Source organism: Anser brachyrhynchus, assembly GCF_964034855.1.
Source record: "Anser brachyrhynchus genome assembly, chromosome: 14".
In the NCBI taxonomy this organism is placed as follows: domain Eukaryota; kingdom Metazoa; phylum Chordata; class Aves; order Anseriformes; family Anatidae; genus Anser; species Anser brachyrhynchus.
The window spans coordinates 1,255,313-1,272,738 of NC_137709.1; the positions used below are offsets into that span (position 1 = coordinate 1,255,313).

At 40.4% G+C, this 17,426-nt stretch overlaps 1 protein-coding gene across 4 annotated transcripts in view; it reads left to right on the forward strand.

Annotated features, from left to right (window-relative positions):
• NR3C1 (nuclear receptor subfamily 3 group C member 1) overlaps window positions 1-17,426 on the forward strand; it is a 66,353-nt gene that overhangs the window by 33,691 nt on the left and 15,236 nt on the right. For all 4 annotated transcript variants that reach the window (XM_080555348.1, XM_080555346.1, XM_080555345.1 and 1 more), the window contains 3 exons: window positions 7,104-7,267; window positions 11,318-11,434; window positions 15,621-15,899. In XM_080555348.1, coding sequence (XP_080411474.1) covers window positions 7,104-7,267; window positions 11,318-11,434; window positions 15,621-15,899 — 560 coding nt within the window. The remainder of the gene's footprint in view (window positions 1-7,103; window positions 7,268-11,317; window positions 11,435-15,620; window positions 15,900-17,426) is intronic.

The following is a 17,426-nucleotide window of genomic DNA, read 5'->3' on the forward strand; positions in this document are numbered from 1 at the left end:
TCTGTCATTGAAGCTCTACTAAATGCGTATAAACTAATGTATCTGGTGGCTGATGTTGTCAGCTAGAGCGTGGTGGTGGGTTGTCTGCGTCGCTTCTCCAGCAGCTGTCCTCTGCTGTGGTGCCAGCCGTGGGCATTGCCTGTCCCCTGGGCGCTGCCAGGAGAGCTCCTGGGCCGCGAGACGTGCTTAAGACAGCGCGGGAGAAGGCAGCGTCATTGTGTCGGCAGACTTTGTGCGTGTGCTGGTTTTTCTAATCGAACAAATACTATTTCTTCATGTATTTACTGCAAACAGAGTTTAGGTTTGCGAGTCAGGCTCTCTGCAAGACCTCTGGACTGTACAGAGATCGAAACGCCGGGTGGTTCAGCGTAGCCTTGCAGGAAGGGATCCGTTCGGAGTTTATGAGTAAAGCCACGCTTGCTACTTTGAAAAATATCTTTCCTAGTGGATATATGTAACGTCTTTCCCCAGCGAGACCTGAGTCCACTTTCCTGGTTGGAACTCGGTCTTGATACTTGGTTAATGTCCTTGTTAAGATGTATGAGGGTTGTTGGAAGCAAGAGCGAAACTGTTTACAGTGTTTGAGACGACTTTATACAAAGCAGTGAATCACGCAGTCTGTTCTAGCTGTATTACAGGGAATAGTGAAATGTATGCGGCTCTGAATGTAGAGGCTAACTGTAAGAGTTTGCTGCTTTAGGTACGTCTCATATCTTACTTTTTTGTGAATTACAGTCCCAGTACTCCGTTATGAGTTGGCTATAAAATGTATGTAGATGTAGCGTGGAGGAGGCATGGTGATGCTCACCGGTTTGGTTGGAAAATAATGCAGCGAGCATTGCTCTGCAGCGAGCTGCGGCGTTCGGTCCTGAAGCAGGTTGGGACGCGGCCTTCTCTTCGACCAGTCTTTGCGTTGGTACGCTCTGGCAGTGGGTCCTGTCTCAGGCAGGTACACAAAAGCAGACCGTAAGTTCAGAATCTGGTTTCCTGGTTTATCAACTTGTGATACGGTTTTTATCTGAGTGAGTGATAAAGGAAATTGTGTTAATCATCTTGGCTTTCAAAGGGGCTATAAAACAGTAATACTGGATGCTTTTATTCACAGACTTTGGTAAATACTGTAATCTGTAGTAGGTTTTGTAGGTTTTTAATTTATTATGGCATCATTGGCAATGTGCACTACTTCTACCAAAGCAGATCAGTTGCTTTTTTTTAATACAAGATGGGAAGGAAAGCTTACGAATATGAAGGTTCCGTATAAATGTTACTGGGAGAGTGATTTTTGTATGTACACGTTAAGGCGGTCGATAGGAATGTGTGGATCAGCACACCGTCATGCCTTTGACTTGGAGGTGAAATGCAGTGAATTTGATATCCACGGACAGCGTTTGAGCTTTGTGCACACTCGGTGGTTGCCAGATGAAGCACAGGACGTATATCTAGGTAGGGACTGCAGACAGCCTGGAAGTAAGTCACTGGTTTTTACAAATTCATACCAATTTTCAGTCTCTACACTTAAGCGAGTGAGTTACGTGAGACAGAAGAGACCATGGTGACCTGTGGTGCTCTGGAGGGCTGTGGTGGGGAGTCTGTCCCTGCTTTGCCACAGAGACCTTTCGCTTGGCAGGGGAGTCTCTAAAGCCCGGCTGTTTGTGGAGGCTCTCCAGCCGATTGTGCAAGGGATGGCAATAGCAGCTGGTCAGTGTGGATGGGACCTCTGCCTTTTTTTCTTTTGCTCGTGCAAGCTCTGTACAATCTAGTGCTACGCCCTGGGAATTAGGAAATGAAAATCAGCAGCAACGTGATACGTTCATAAGTGAAGTATTTGTTATTAAAAAAAAAAAAAGTTTAAAAAAAATACATTTTTGAAATTATTTTCAATTGGCAAATACGCTTTTCATAATGTGGACTGGTAGCGTCAATAGAGTTTAACAATTTTTTCTGCCTGCTCAGAAAACTATTTTCCTGCTTAAGACGGTATCAAAAATAATTAGCAATTCTCTAGTTAATAAAGAAATAAGTAAGCAATTCAAGAAATGTAATCAGTTGGTGTATGCAGCCGAATGTTTACATTGTTCTCATTGCTCGAAGATAAGAAAGAGGCCCAGATGGCAGTGACATTGAAAATTGTTTCTTTACTGTTATTTGGTGGTACTACTTACATGGATAAGTAACTTGCTATTAAGCATATGTTATTTAAATAAGAAGTTGACTTTCTCTGGAGAACCAGGACTTAGAGCACCCATTATTTTGTGGTCTGGATTTATTGTGTAGTGAATGCGATTCGTGTATGAAGTATTAGATTAGGAGAAAGAACAAAACAGTCCTATTTGCACTGCTTTAAACTTAAATACGTCAATCATTCAGCTGCTTTCTTCCATCCTTGACATATTTCATCCTTTTTTTTCCTAATAGCTGACAATTGGACATGAATAAAAGGTTCATAGAGGTTTTAGAGGCTTTAGGAGCCAGTTGCAGGTGTTCTGGTTTTGCAATTTACAATAGCACCAGGCAGTAGCTTAGCTGTCTGTGTGTCTCAAAATTATCTGTTTCCTCTCAACTTCTCTTCAGGGTAGGGTTGTTGGGGGGGGTTGTTTTGTTTTGTTTTGTTTTTTGTTTTGTTTTGAAGGTGAAAACTGCTGAGCTGACAGCTGCTGCTTTGCCTAGCAGCCCCGCAGGTTTCCTGAGATGTTCCTTCTCCTGTTGTGTACCTTACGGCTGCTTCCCTTAAATGCACTGGGTCTTTAAACTGCTAGCCAAGTGCTTTTCTCATTGCATGTGTGTGACGTGCCACTGGCGATAACTTCATGGCATCTTTAAAAAAGAACGTGCCCTTTGCAGTTGGCCACCGCCGTCCGTGCTGCCCTGCCTCGGAGGTGAGGGTACGCGCCCGGGCTCGGCTGTGTCCGGAGGGGCTGAAAAGGGTGCCAGGAGGGATCTCGTGATGGGGCCGCTGCCTCGTGGTGCGGTGCCCGTGCTTGTGGCGCTGCTGCACGCGCGTGGGGCGTGCTGGTGCTGGTGGTGCCGCCGTGCCCTGCGCCTCTGCCGCCGACACGCAGCCACGGGTTTGGGGCAGAACGTGGCAAAGGGGATGGTCCGAAGCTTTCCTTCACTGGTAGAGGGTCGTAAACTGTTGACTGTACGTGATTCACCATTTTAGTTTTGGAAGTATTCATTTCTTCACTGTCCCACTGGAGATTTTTTGTTTGTTTAATAACATACAGTAGCAGGAAGGTGGCATGCTTTTTAAAATGGTATAACAGAGTTTTAGCATGTTTAGCATGTATAAGAGTGTATATTCTGTGTGGTACCAGGGAGATTTTATATTCACAGTAAAGACAAAAGGAGGCAGAAATAGGGGGGAAAAAGCAAATGTTTTCGCCACCGATGAACAACTGCACTGAAGGAAGGTTTCTTCAGAAGACCGGTAGCTTTCTGCCGCGTCTTTCTGCTCAAGCTTTTCCCGTTAATTACGGGGCTGTCAGTTCCATGATCGCCCGTATCTGGTGTCCCGGCTCTGATAACCGTGCCAGGAGATTGTTGTTGTTTGCATTCCTGACCCGCTCCCCTGCTGCTCCTGCCAGCGCTGCGCCCACCTGGCCGCAGGGAGCCCCGCGTGCCGCCCCCGGGGAACGCCGCCGCACCGCCCCGGCACGGTGAAACCCGTGCCCGTCGCTGGAAGGGGAGCTGCTGAAACAAAAACCTCACGCTGCCGTTCTTTACCACACCCGTCTTTAATGAAGTTTGAACCTTGAGCCGGGTTTGAAACTCCGTGGTGAATGATTAACAGAGAAATGGCCTTAGTTAAACAACGTGATTTCTGCAGGGCTCGTTTATGGAGCTGCATCTTCTGCTCTTCGCGTCTTCTCATTTTCCCTCCGTGCGTCTCCTTGATGGGAAACAATCAACAAATGTATCTATGCAAAAAAATAAAACTAGCTTAGGTATAAGTGATTTCTGAAAGTACACGAGAGCGGAGCTCAGTACCCTTAATTAACGAACACCTTGCCTCCCAAAATAGAATTTAAAGTGTTTATGAATTTGGAACCATTAAAATTTGGAAAGTTTTTCCTCTCTCATGTGGGCTTGTTTATTTTTTCTTTTATTTAGTTAAGAATGGTAGTTTATTAGGCTTTTGTTGAGCCTTAAAACACTTCTGCAAATAACAAAAAGACAACTTACTAGTTATTATATTATCTTAGGATGGAATTTCTCCCACGTCTTGGGCAGAGAGACACAACCACTTCAGTAGTAGTTATTTGTCTTTTACTATTTCATCCTGTAACTTTGCATGTAAAAGATTGCTATTAAACCTCAAAGCAGTTTGTTTTAGGTACGGGGCTATTTTGGTTAGTAAACGTTCACTTCGGCACGAGTCCTTAGCGCCGCGATCCACCCTGTGCGCCATGCTTCAGGCAAGCAAAGTTCTGTTTTGCACAACCAAGGGACAGTCGGTGTCTGGCAGATTTCCACACCATTAGTAAATACTGGCCTTATCTGATAGTGCCAAGCTTGAAAAGATATGCCAGGAGCCCAGATTAGATTGCTGGCTACTGCTTTATTAATCAATGTGTAATAATTTATTTTTAGTTTTGTTGTATCATCTGTTTCCTTTATCACATTACATTTTCTATGATACTTGTACAAAAAATGAGCCCTATTAAACATTAAAGGTGATTGAAAAAATTCAGTAGAATATGTTTGGCACTACCGTAGTTTCTGTAACAGTTGATAAATGTTTTCTTAAAAATGCTTTTGCCATAAATTCACAAGGTATAAAGAGTTTAATTTTTGTGTCTAAATTAGTTGTCTTCAAAAACTACACGTGGAAAGATGCTCAGGCTGTCCATTAAAAGGCAGGGAACGTGTCAACTGCCTGTTATGAGAAACTTTGTTTTGTATTAATCCAATACCAGCACACACACAGCTTAGTAATAAGAAGCAGAAATAGATTTGAGTCCTCAACTTCCTTACCCGTGAGGTTTCTTTTCCTGCAGACCTGTGACCAGCAGCTTGTAGCCCATTTCCTCCTCCGAGGAGCAGGGCCTTCAGACGGCTGCTTCCATCGGTACGTTACTCATTCCTAGAGTGCTTCTGTACTGAGGAAAGCGGGCGTGCTGAGTGAAAATTCGGATGGGTGTGTAATTAAATGTGTGTGTTTGTAAGGACATCAAGTAAACGTAACCGGGATGAATTACATTCTGCCATTACTTGCATGTTGAATGCTTGATTTTGCAACCTAAATATTTTAGCATAGTTTTCTATTCTTTAAGAAAAGCCAAATTTAATTAGATGACATAGAAAAGCCATCATATGGGTCATAAACAGGATTATAATCTATTGATGAGGTCACGTGAGTTGACAGACTCCTAATGATGGTGGTGATAGTTGTTGGCATCCTCGCAGAGTAATATAGTAGAGGAAGTGTTGCTGCAATTCGCAAATACTTTCTGAAAGCAAAGGACTTGTGACAGATCGGAGTTCTCCCAGTTCTGGGAAGAGCTGTTACTTCCTGGGTGGGCGTTTTTCTTCCCTTTTTCCTCAAGGTTAACTGCTCCTACCTCATTCCCACTGCCGGTCTTGCTTACCGAAGCCTTCACCCCACCCCTTGTTGCAGCCCTAATCCTCATTTAGCCCCATTTCTGTCCGTCAGCCTCTGTACCAGCTATTCCAGCGTGTCCTGGCTGCTGCTGTGTTCCCGACCAGCTTTTGCTCTCCCCCTCTGCTCTGGCTTAGATTCAGGCCACCAGCCCCCCGGTACGCCTCAGACCCTGTGGGTTGGTTGGGTTTTGGTGGATCGCTTTCTTTCCTTAAGCGATTTTCACTTTTCCCTGCCATCTGGTTCCACGTCCGTCAAAGCACTGTGGATGTGCTTGTTCTGGTCTGGCTTTTCATCCCTCTGCGTTCGGGTGGTTGGATTCCTGCTGCTCGCTCCTGCTTCACCGCCGCGCTCCTGCCCGCTGCGCACACCGCAGCCGAGGTGCCGCAGTCGGCGAGGCGCTGCGAGGCCGGGTGGGACATCGAAGTGTTGGAGCGGTTTAATTTGGGCTGGAATTCATATTTTTTGTGAATGTTTGAGAGACTTTTTTTTTTTTTTAAATGTGTGACCAAATGTATTCAGGTTTCCTTGGGGAGAGGAAAAGGCATTTTCTATTTACAAGCCAGCCCACACTGAAACTTTAAGTCCACGCTAGGGAGCGTGTTTCTGAGTAAAGGCACCAACAGCATAAAGTAAATGTGGCCAGAACCCTATTGGAGAAAATTCTAAAATCACTTTTAAGTTAAGCATACAATATAGAAATTTCAGTTAAAAGTTTGACAGTTTTGTGAAAACAAACTCAACAAAATGGGCCTCATAATCCATAAGGTGTTAAGATGTTGTGGCAGCCCGAAACAAGAAAGGTGTCGGGCTTTGTCTGCATTGCTGGCTTGTGCTGAATAAGGTTAGCCTCTGAACCTTGGCAGAGCCGTTGTTGGTTCAGCCCTTACGATCAGAAGCAGCGCGAAGGTGATTATGACGGACTGTTTATTGTTGTAACCATGATTTTTTGTTAAAGAACTAACCCTTCATTTGGAGATGGCCTGCGTGTTTATATAGGAAAACCAGATCCTGAAATTAAGAATATATATTATTTTCCTAATATGCTGGGCTGAAAGGATCATTTATTACTATATATATATGAATATGTCTTAATTTGCACAGTTTCTTATATAGAGTGTCCTGGTAGAAAACCAGTGGAAAGGAAGCTCTTGTGGGACTTAAAGCAGACTATAGGGAGTGTAACCATAATGAGAACAGTATGGAGTAAGAGTGTACTTTAAGAGTCAATTTTATAGACTAGGATCACTGCGCAGGAAACTTGGCTTCAGAGATGGGTAAGGGAAGTAATCTTGACGTAGTCAAACAGGCAGTAAAAAAAAATCCTTACAGCTTTACTTACGCATTACAAAAATCAGTGGTTAACTGTTTCCAGGGCTAGTGAAGTTTGTGTGGAGAGCTGTATTTGCAGATAAGGGCAATCCATTTCTTGCTGTTATGAATATTATATTTGCCGGTATTCCACAGATCTTCAGTATAAGTATTTTGACACCTTTTTTTCTAGCCCTGGAATAAGATCAGATGTAAGTTCTTCTCCATCCACAACCTCAGCAACTACGGGACCACCTCCCAAGCTTTGTCTTGTTTGCTCCGATGAGGCCTCTGGGTGTCATTACGGTGTTCTTACTTGTGGCAGCTGCAAAGTGTTCTTCAAAAGAGCTGTGGAAGGTAAGACGTGTTTTGATTATATGATCAATTTCCTGTTTAAAAATATAAAATCCAATTACGTATTAGTGGCCAAAACCAGGCTAGTTAATCTTACTGGAATCCTTGTTGTTAGACTCCTACTGGAAAACCCCATCCATTATATGGCTGTCCTTTTCATAGTAAGTAACATTGATAATGGTGTGATTATCTGAAGCATAGATTCTGTTTACATCTAGAAAATGCTCCCATTCACTCCCAGTGTAAAAGGATGTATTGTTATCTTAGCTTTTTGTTTGTTTCCTTTCTTTCGCTGTTGTTTTTGTTTATTTGTCCTATTTATGCACAGATACATGTCTGTGCATTAGATTCATAAAGTCTTTGATTTTGAGTTCCGTATTAGCTGATTTTGTTTATAATGCTGTATGTGAAATTTGATCTCTCTCCTAAGCAAAGTTATGATAGGAAAAAGTGTAGAACTATCACCGATACTGATCGTTACATACATGTCCACGTGTGATACATACAGAGGTAACTGACAGAAACGTGTGTGGTTTTCGATTTCTCTGTAACCACAGACAGAAAATAGAGGTGATGGAAAACTAAATGCGAGTCTGTAGTGGTATAGCAGGGTAAATAATCTGTGACTGTTGGACTGTGTACGTAGACATTAGGTAACGAACTAGGTTGTACCTTGGTGCCTGACTCTTCACTTCAGTATCAGAGAGAGAAGGAAAAATTGCAGACTGTATTCTCATTCTCGCTGAAAAGATAGCAATTCCTGTATGCTAAAGTTATGTAACTCTCAGTTGCAACCTCTTACAGGGTTTCCTGTCTCGTGCCTTTTTCATGCAGTCATTAGCTGGGTATTTTGAAGTGACTCAGACTACCATTTTTTGCTAACATTTTTGCAAGTTTGATTTCACTTGAGAAGAGTGCGGGCTGTGTTTGACAAAGATGTATTGGCATTCAGTCCTGCAGAAGAAGTATTTCTGAGTTCCCAACTCATCCAAAGCAATAGAGAACTTAATGATGCAATAGGAAACTGCAGGGAAACGCAGAGCCTCTCTGAGGGATCAGAGAAGTCAAGTTCGTGTGGCGGTTTTGCTGCTCATCATGGGAAAGGATGTCGGTTCTGTGGCAAGCTGGAGCTGTTTCCCAAGTGTAGTGAGACCATCCTAGCTCAAGTACAAAGCACGGAGCTGTCTGTGAAATTCAGAGCTGCTTTGGCTGTCCTTGACTCTCAGCTAGTCGTGTCTGGAGTTGTGCTCCCATCTGCAGCCAGGCTCCAAATCTGTAACTTGGACTGAAATAAGGTCACTGGATATCCCCCAGAATAAGTATTATGTGGCAGCTGAATATATGTCATAGTGACAGTCTTGCCTGTTCTGGAGCTTAAACAGGTTATGGCAGTATTGATACATGAAGAAATGATGTGACCTTGTCACGTCTTGTATCAGCTGTATTACTGTTAAATGTCTAAAGCAGGGTTGTAGTTGTAAAATTGCAATTCCTCAAGGTTTACCTTCACTTTCATTTTTTTATTGTTCCACAGATTATCCCAACCTTAATGCATAAGATTAGACATGGATGTTTTCAGGAACTCTTTCAGGATATATGAGTTTTAATGTTCACTTTAAGGAGCAAATGCATATATATGTATTTTTAATAGGCATTTTTCTTATAAAGAATATATGTAGAAAAAATGTCTGCCACTAACATCTACCAGGCATCTGTTAGCGTACAGATCAAGCAAACTCGGTGCATTGGCATCGAGCCTTTAGCCTGAAATCCTTTCTCACCTTTGTCTGCACACCTGTATGCTGCGATGGAAATAGTTACAGAAACAGAAAGTATCAGTATCTAGAAAATAAATATAAAGTGTATTTCTTGGACCATACAGTAGAATTAGAGGAAAAAAGGAAGGATGAAGATGGGACAACTACTGTAGATTTATACCAGGCCTTCACACAAACAGGGATCCTTTCTTCAGGAAGCCAGCATAGCAAAAGCTATCTTGTTCTGGCTCTTATTTTCGTGGTGCTTCAGAGCCCTCATGCTTCAGTTTCTCCAGTCCCAGCATCAACCCTCTCCGCCTCCCAGCGTGCTACCCACACCCTCCTGCCAACCCCAGTCTTCATCTCTCCTCCCCACCTCCGTTCCTTCGTCTTGCTTCAGATCCTCACACCTTCCCTCTGCTCAGATTCCCTCCGACACCTCTGCCTCCTGTTGTGCTCCAGATTGTGCTGCTTTTTCAGCCTTTTTAATTCCCAGCCTGTTCCCAAGAACCTTTCAGTCTTCCTGTTTTCACAGCCTTTCGCAGCCCAAGGGCATACTTGTGCTAGGGGCAGTACAACACCGAACAGTGGAGTTGTCAGGGCTCTCTGTAAAATGCTCATATCTGCAGCAAATTCCCTTGGAAGGATCTCAGTTTGCTTACCACCATTTTTTTTTTACTGATGTATTGTTTGTTAAGTATCTTTGCCTGTTTTTTAAGCATCAAAAATTACTGAAATGCATCCTTTTGTATAACCGGCATGTCTTTTGGGCAGCATTCAGACTAATTGAAGCAGAAGGTGAAATCGGCTTCTCCTCGTTTTTCACAAAATGTTCATGTGGAAAGAAAGCTTTAATATAATGTAACGCAAAGAAATAAAGTAGCTTTCATCTGAAAAAAGGCAATAATGGCTAAGTAGTAAAAAAAAAAAAAAATACTGTTATGGAGATGAAGCTCTTTGTTAGAAAAAAATGGGATGGCTTAGGAAAATCTGCACATGAAGGAACATTATTTATCATGTGAAATCGTGATCTCAGTTGAACACCTTTGAGACATGAAGTTATACTCTACAAGAGTACAAATATTCACTGGTCTGCAGTTTGTGTGTGTGCATGTATATGCATGTATCTATTGTATATATATCGGTATGCCAGTAATGGTAAGCAGAACCATGAATTGTGTCTATTTACTAACTTATCGTAGAACACAAAGATTATACAAGGCTTAGTAAGACTTCATCTTTTTGCTTAAATGAAAAAAAAAAAATAGGGGTGTGCATGCAGAAAAATGTTCAGGGCTTCCTTGGAAAATCAAGAAATTTGAAACACTTCTCAGAGGTTTGGCTAAAGCCATAGGAATTGATTCTTGTGAACCCGTAATTTTCAAAGCTGATTTGAAACAAGTTCTTTAATCTAGCTCTTTTTCCGTGAGAAGACTCTTAGGCTTTGTTGTTAATAACTCAGTGTTTGGAAGACATGTTTGTTCTTCTCACTGTTATACTATAAGGACTTGGAAATACAGTGTAAAAGCCTAGGTTGCATCTTTGTCCCACTAAAGAAACATCTGTTTCTTGACCCCAACTGGGAGAAGGATGTATCTTTTAGTAATACCTTTTTCTAAAGAAAGTTATTGTTAGATTCATATAAATAATTCAAATTCATAGGAATGCATATCATTCTTCTCTACTGTTGCCCCGCTGTTAACAGCAAAGAAATACACTCAATTTATGTATTTCAGGTTGCCATATTTCTAGGATCAATTTCTTTCTGAATCTGTGAGTCCATAAAGATGTCAGTAAACTTAGTTTGTCCACTTCAGACTCTAAACAGGAAGGAAGGGAAGCTTCTTGACTTCTAAAATGATGAAAGCTATTTGTAGGTATCTGTAGATATGTTGAAGTGTATACTTTCCAAATGAGTTTATGAATGTTATTTACATCTTGTGTGAAGTCATTTAGGGAAACTGTAAACATGCCATAGAAGCTTAGAGCTTTCTCATAGCTTGGAGACATGTAAGAGGAAAAAATAGCTTTAAAAATAGAATTTCTTAGTGGTAACAAATTGAAAATATGATTTTTTTCCTAAATGTACTGGTATTGCTGTTTATTAGAAGTCTGTTAGATGTGTAGGTATTGGAAATCATATGGATACTGATCTCATTTGTGCAATAAATGAAGTACAGTAAGTAGAGATGTTGCATAGTCCCTGTATCCTTAATGTTACAGAAGGAACGAATGATTTCATCTACTAATTTATTTGTAGGATTTGTGGTGATTTTCTTTGTTTTTGTGACTACAGGGCAGCACAACTATCTGTGTGCTGGAAGAAATGATTGTATTATTGACAAAATTCGGAGGAAAAACTGTCCAGCGTGCCGTTACCGGAAATGTCTTCAAGCTGGCATGAACCTTGAAGGTAACTTCAGTGTTCAAATCCCTTTTTTATTTTTGAGTTCCGGACAATAAAGGTCATGCTGTTTCTGAAGCTAAAGTGTTTGAGAAGCACTTTAATATGTATAAAGTACTGCATTTTATGGTGTGCATGAGCTTTTTAATGAAAATTTTTTTTATTGCTAAAATTTCTCCTATGCTTTCCTATCCTTACTGAATTGCTCTATCTCTCAGTATGTTCAGCAGAAGTGAGTCATGCACACAAAACCGGGTTATTTTTTATTCCTGTCAGCACACATATCTTGTTGCTTTTTCAGTGAATCTGAGACAGCAGAACTCTAACGGAGGTCTTGTAGGGAAGTGTCATGCCTGCCTATTCTTACTTAGGAAAGTGACTTGATGCTGAAAACCGCAAATGGGAGGGAATGCCCAGACGTAGATCTAAAATTGGAGCGGGACTTGCATCCTCAAACTGAAGAAAAGGAAATTATATTTATTTATGCTTTGGGTTCTTGTTCTTAAATGTCTGTCAGAATCTCTCCAGAGAAGATAGTATAATAAATAAATACAAATGTACTAGTACATACTTGTCCTCTGCTAAGTTCTGGATAGCTAATGAGAAACTGAAGCCACATCAACCAGAGATTTAGCAGCAGCCGTAAAAAGGCATAAAACATTTTTATTGGTGTCAGCTACATTTTATTTTTGATATTTTTTCCTTGAGCTGTAGAGATTAATTTAGTATTTGCTAGCATAGTTATCAGGGTGATACTTGTATCATCAGAATTGTCAGATAAAATAAAAATGTCAAAAATGTATTTGTCAGATACAAGTATGAACAAGAGTTCTGGTTTCAGTGAAAATACCCTGCAATAAAACGTAAATGCTGAATTGTATTAGAGTTGGATACGGAGTAGTCTATGTTAGCGTATCTTTACCGCCTCTTCTACTTCTCTCAGGCGATGAATCACCAATTTTTCTGCCCTGCAGGTGTCTCTGTGTGCCCCTGCCCTCAAGGCAAAGGAAAGAGCCCAACACAATTTGAAAAGCTTCCCCTCGTGTTGCTCACAAGTAAACCCCATCCTTCGGGGGAAGGAGACTCTTGTTCTGCGTGTTTACATACTGTTGTGAGCTGCGTGCAGGAAGCGTGTATGTGGCGTAACAGCCAAAGTCTGCAACAGTGGGCCCTGAAATAAATCTTAAAAGTACATGAGGTTGTCAATGGGTGTCTTACTGGAGGTGGGCTTGGCTCAGCAGCCGCTGCCGGTGGGCTGAACCACGTGCTTTGGAGCTAACAGCGGGGTAGTCCGCTTACCGACCGCTGGTGCTGGCGTGGGAAGGAAGGAAGGTGCCTTGCTGCTGGGGCTGGTGGGGCAGGTAGCAAGTGAGGGCAACAGTACAGCAGAAAGGAAGCTCAGAGTAGCCCAGAAAAGCACAATTTTTATTTTGAGGTAGAAAAGAATACATTTTAAGACTTTTTCCTCTCATTTTTCTCTTTGTAGTTGTTTTCAAAATACATAATGTTGTATTCATACATGTATCTATGTGAATAAAACACCTTATGCATATTGCTCTAATAGCAAGCCTTTCCATTCCTGCATAAATTGGTGAACTCTTCTTAAAGAAGGCTTCAGTGCAGCTGTCTAAGAAAGGTGCAAGTAGACGTTATTTGAGTTGATCTTCCTTGGTGAGAAAAGGCAAAATTGAAGGACATATCAGATGCTTACCACTTCTCTGCGTGTAGTTTGGATCCCTTCCAACTGTAGTTTGCTTGCTTGAGTTTTGGCACAGAGAATCTTAGAGAGCAGTGACTTTTTGGAGGATGGATATTGTTATAGGGGTTGTTGGAAAAGGACAAAAAAATTGCTTTCGTGGTGGAGAGAAAATGTTAGAACCCAAGGTAGTGTGGAGCAGCGAAAAAAAAAGAACCGTGGAAACAACGATATAGCACGTATATCAGAACAGGTGGTGAATTGGTAGTATAAAGGAACTGGTAGAAGAGAAAGCTGAAAGGCAGTATGGAGTACAGAACAGATGGAAAAAGTCCTTTATTTTCACTATTTTAGGACTGTAGTTCAGGAATTACTGTTCCGTGTTTACTTGTTCCATGAATTTGTCCTATTGTGGTTTGAATATGTAGAGATTTCTAGTACCTGTAGCAAACTGTAGCAGTGAATTTCCCTGTAAAGTATTGGGTGGAAAAGTACCTTATTTAATAATAAAATACCACATGGTAATTTTTTAATTCTTGCCTCCTCTTATACTGAGACAAAAATGGATCCTTATACACCAAAAACATGTTATTTAATCATTTTCTAATCTAATTTGCTTTATCAGTCATAGCTTTGACATTACTTATCTCCCTTTTTTGGATTTTTTTTTGTTACGTTTTTTTTTTTTTGAGTTGGGGGGATTGGAAAAATGTGCAATTATCAGGCTGCAGGTACCAGAGATTTATACGGTAGAATAATGGTATTTTGTCTTATAGCCTTTACCTCTTTGAATTTTCATTTCCTACTTTCATCATTAATTGATCCTAGACATTCTTTGGCACCTTTTCTCTTTCTGATGTGTTTGGAGAGAAAAGATTTATTGTTAGTTTTTATGCCCATATTAAGTCATCTCAAAATCTTTTTTGGCCTTTCATACTGCATTTTGTAGTTAAAGTCTTGGCAACTCATGTTACTTTCTGTCTTCTTCGTTTTGAAGAAGACGCATGGCAGTGCCAACATTTCAGATAATATTTTCCCTGAAGGTCTCTTGTTCTTTCACGTTCTTCTTAAGCGTGAAGTTTTGCCTCCAGAACTTTTCTTCTGTTCCCCATAGTATCACTGGTGTTTTCATGGGTCATAACTGTTTGCTCCTCCTCAGCATTTGTTAAGGGACTCTTAAGGTATAAGAAACCTTACGGATTGAACTTCATTAAATTCTTGTGTAACACTTCATCTTATCAGATATTTCTTTTGATTACAGTTTTACCAGACTTCCTGGGCTGGAAGTATTCCATACCAGGTGTCGGCATTATGCTGTGGGGATCTGTACGTAAATTTGAGTCAAAGCAGTTTATTTGCTTTTGAGAACAAGGATAATGGAGGGGGGAAAGTACGCTAATAAAAAGAGAAAGAAGCTCTTTGCTCCACAGAAGTGGTTATGCTATTCCGACAAGAAAATCTCAGCAGGTGTGGCCAGTATCTAAGCCTCTGAAAAAATTCAGTTTATGCAAAGTCCGTAGAGAATTGGTTACCTTTACCAGTTAGGATTCTGAAGGTTCTGACCTAGCCAGTGGGAGAAAAGGGGTCAGGAGGGAGATACTGTATTTTGTTACGCTACAGATTTGGTAAATTTCTGATCATTAAAGATCCTGACTATAACAGCACAAACTTTGAAAGTGAACCCACTTTACATGATGCTTTTATGTGCTACTGGTTTATCTCCGAAGTTGCAGAACAGAAATCGATCAACCAGTTGAGACAGAGGAGAAGAATTGGGTTTCATTCTGGTCTCAGTTAAATAGTGTGTTCAGTTCTAGCAGACTACGTCCAGCAGGGCTGAAAGCTTAGTAGGAGACTCTATTGTTGACAATATGCTAATAAAATTGTTGCTTCAGCTTCTTCCAGTTTACAGTTAACATCTCTGTGTAATGTTTTATTTATTTGGTATATGAATTTTATGGTTTAATTATGCAGCAATGATTTATATTCAGGGAAGCTGGCAAAAGAAGAATCTACTCCTGCCCGGCACTTCCCAAAAAATAAATTTTTCCCTGGCTCAAGAGATTGAGTAACTTTTTACCCATTAAATGTATTTTTCCTTCCTTCTCTATGGTTTCTATACTTAATGTAAGGAAATTATGAAGAGCCCCCTCCTGCAAGTATTTTCTAAACAGATGTCATTCTGTCACATGAAGTCTTACTGAGATGTCACATGTAATACAAATTCTAGGTTCAGGTGTTTGTCCTCCCTGCAGATGTCTTTTAACATACTGAAACATTAACGTAAATGTGACTTTCATTAAAATGTAAAATAAACTAATTTTGATTAGTTTGATTAGCACTGAAGTGAAATTATTTACAATTTTATGAAAAAAATGCTTAAAAAGTTTCAATTGCGTGATCTACAAATGCAGGGAGAAGTGGCATTTCCTTTGTTACGTTTTGTTGGTGTGTGGCTACTTTCCATTATCTAACCTGTGACTTCCAAAACTTTCCTAGCTCGAAAAACAAAGAAGAAGATAAAAGGAATCCAGCAAGCTAATGTAACGGGAACGAGGGATGCTTCTGAGACTCCTGGAAACAAGAGCATAGTTCCTGCATCACTGCCACAGCTGACCCCTACCCTTGTTTCCCTGCTGGAAGTGATCGAACCCGAAGTTCTGTATTCAGGCTACGACAGCACTCTGCCTGACTCAAGCTGGCGCATCCTGTCAACTCTCAACATGTTAGGAGGACGGCAAGTTGTAGCTGCAGTAAAGTGGGCGAAGGCAATACCAGGTAAGAGACGTGCATTAATTACAAAGTGCAGTCTTTTTATTGTATTTGAATATCTGTCTTCATCTTTGGTATACTTCAGAGCCCTCATAGATAACCTTTTAGGAGAGGAAGTCAAAATGTTCATTTTCTCTCAAGCATTGTAGCTACATAATTAAACTGGGGAACTTGGTAGTGTTCTTGTTATTTTGGCTCCCACCTGAAGATACAGTTAGCAGTTGCCTTACAGAAGAAGAAAGTAATGTCTCAGCCTTGGACATAACGTGTAGCATCCCATAGTATGTTTTTGGGAGAAGTCAGGGCCACAAGGAAAGCTGAAGATCTGTTTCTTTCTGATAAAACAAATCATTTTTCTCACTTCTTGTTGATACTATTAACCACCTGTTTAAAAGAAAAAAAAAAAAGGAACAATACTTTTTCAATGCTTATGTTGCACATGAGTACAATAACATATAAGAGGTCTGCCAGAAGAAAAAAAGTCTTATAATGACATTTGAGTGTGTTTTACACACTGGTCTCTCTTTTGATGGAGAGGAAATAAATTAAGAGTAGGAAAGGAAGACCAAACTCAAATATGCATGACCAGCAGGGGTGTGACAGGAGATGATTGTTTCTCTGTTAAGGCTTTCTGTGGTGGGGACTTGCACCTTTTGCTGAGGTCTTCATTAGAACAAGTTCACATGTGCGCACTTTCTGCTGGGACAAGGCTGTAGGAGATCATTTGGTATTCTGAAATACAAATTCAAATACAACTTTTGTAAAAACATTTTTCTGTGTTCATAAACTCTTCTGAACAGTTCCACTAATAAGACCAACCCTTCAGGTTAGAACATATGCTCTTTATGAACATGCCAAGCTTCAGTTTAATAATTATGTTGATAGGAACTATTTTTATCACATTTCTATTCTCTTTTCTTTTTTATTACTAAGGTGGTTTGTCATGAGTGTTTAATTTGTATATACTTCTCCTGATATTATCCCATCAAACAGACTAAAAGTAATCTAGCTCTGATTGCTAAATCCTTTAGTTGAGATTTTCAAAACAATCTTTTCCCGATGAGGTTTTGAACTAAGGTTTCAATATTTAACCCAGTAAGTTCGAAATAACTTTGAAATACTTTGCCTGTATTTTAGAAGTAGTAAATAGTAGTTGTTACGCTCTCCAAAACCAAAAGCTTTTATATGAAGCTGTTTAGGCATACAAGTTTTGTTATATAATCATCTGTTGAATGCTATCTACTTAAACATATTCACGAAACAGCACTGTAATGAGCTCTTTAGATGTCAGATGCCTAATGCAATAAAATAAAATCAACTTGAGTTCAGACTTTAGTAGTGATTCACTGTGGCACAATATTTTCTCGTTAAATGTAGGCGCAATCTGATAGGAACTAACATTGCAAAAGGAAACCTGCCTACGTTTTTAAGCCTTTTTAAGGGACTAATTTTCAGATTTTACACACTTACTCATTATCTTAATTGGCTCTATTCATTCTATGTATTTTCACAAGATTAGCTACCATCATTAAC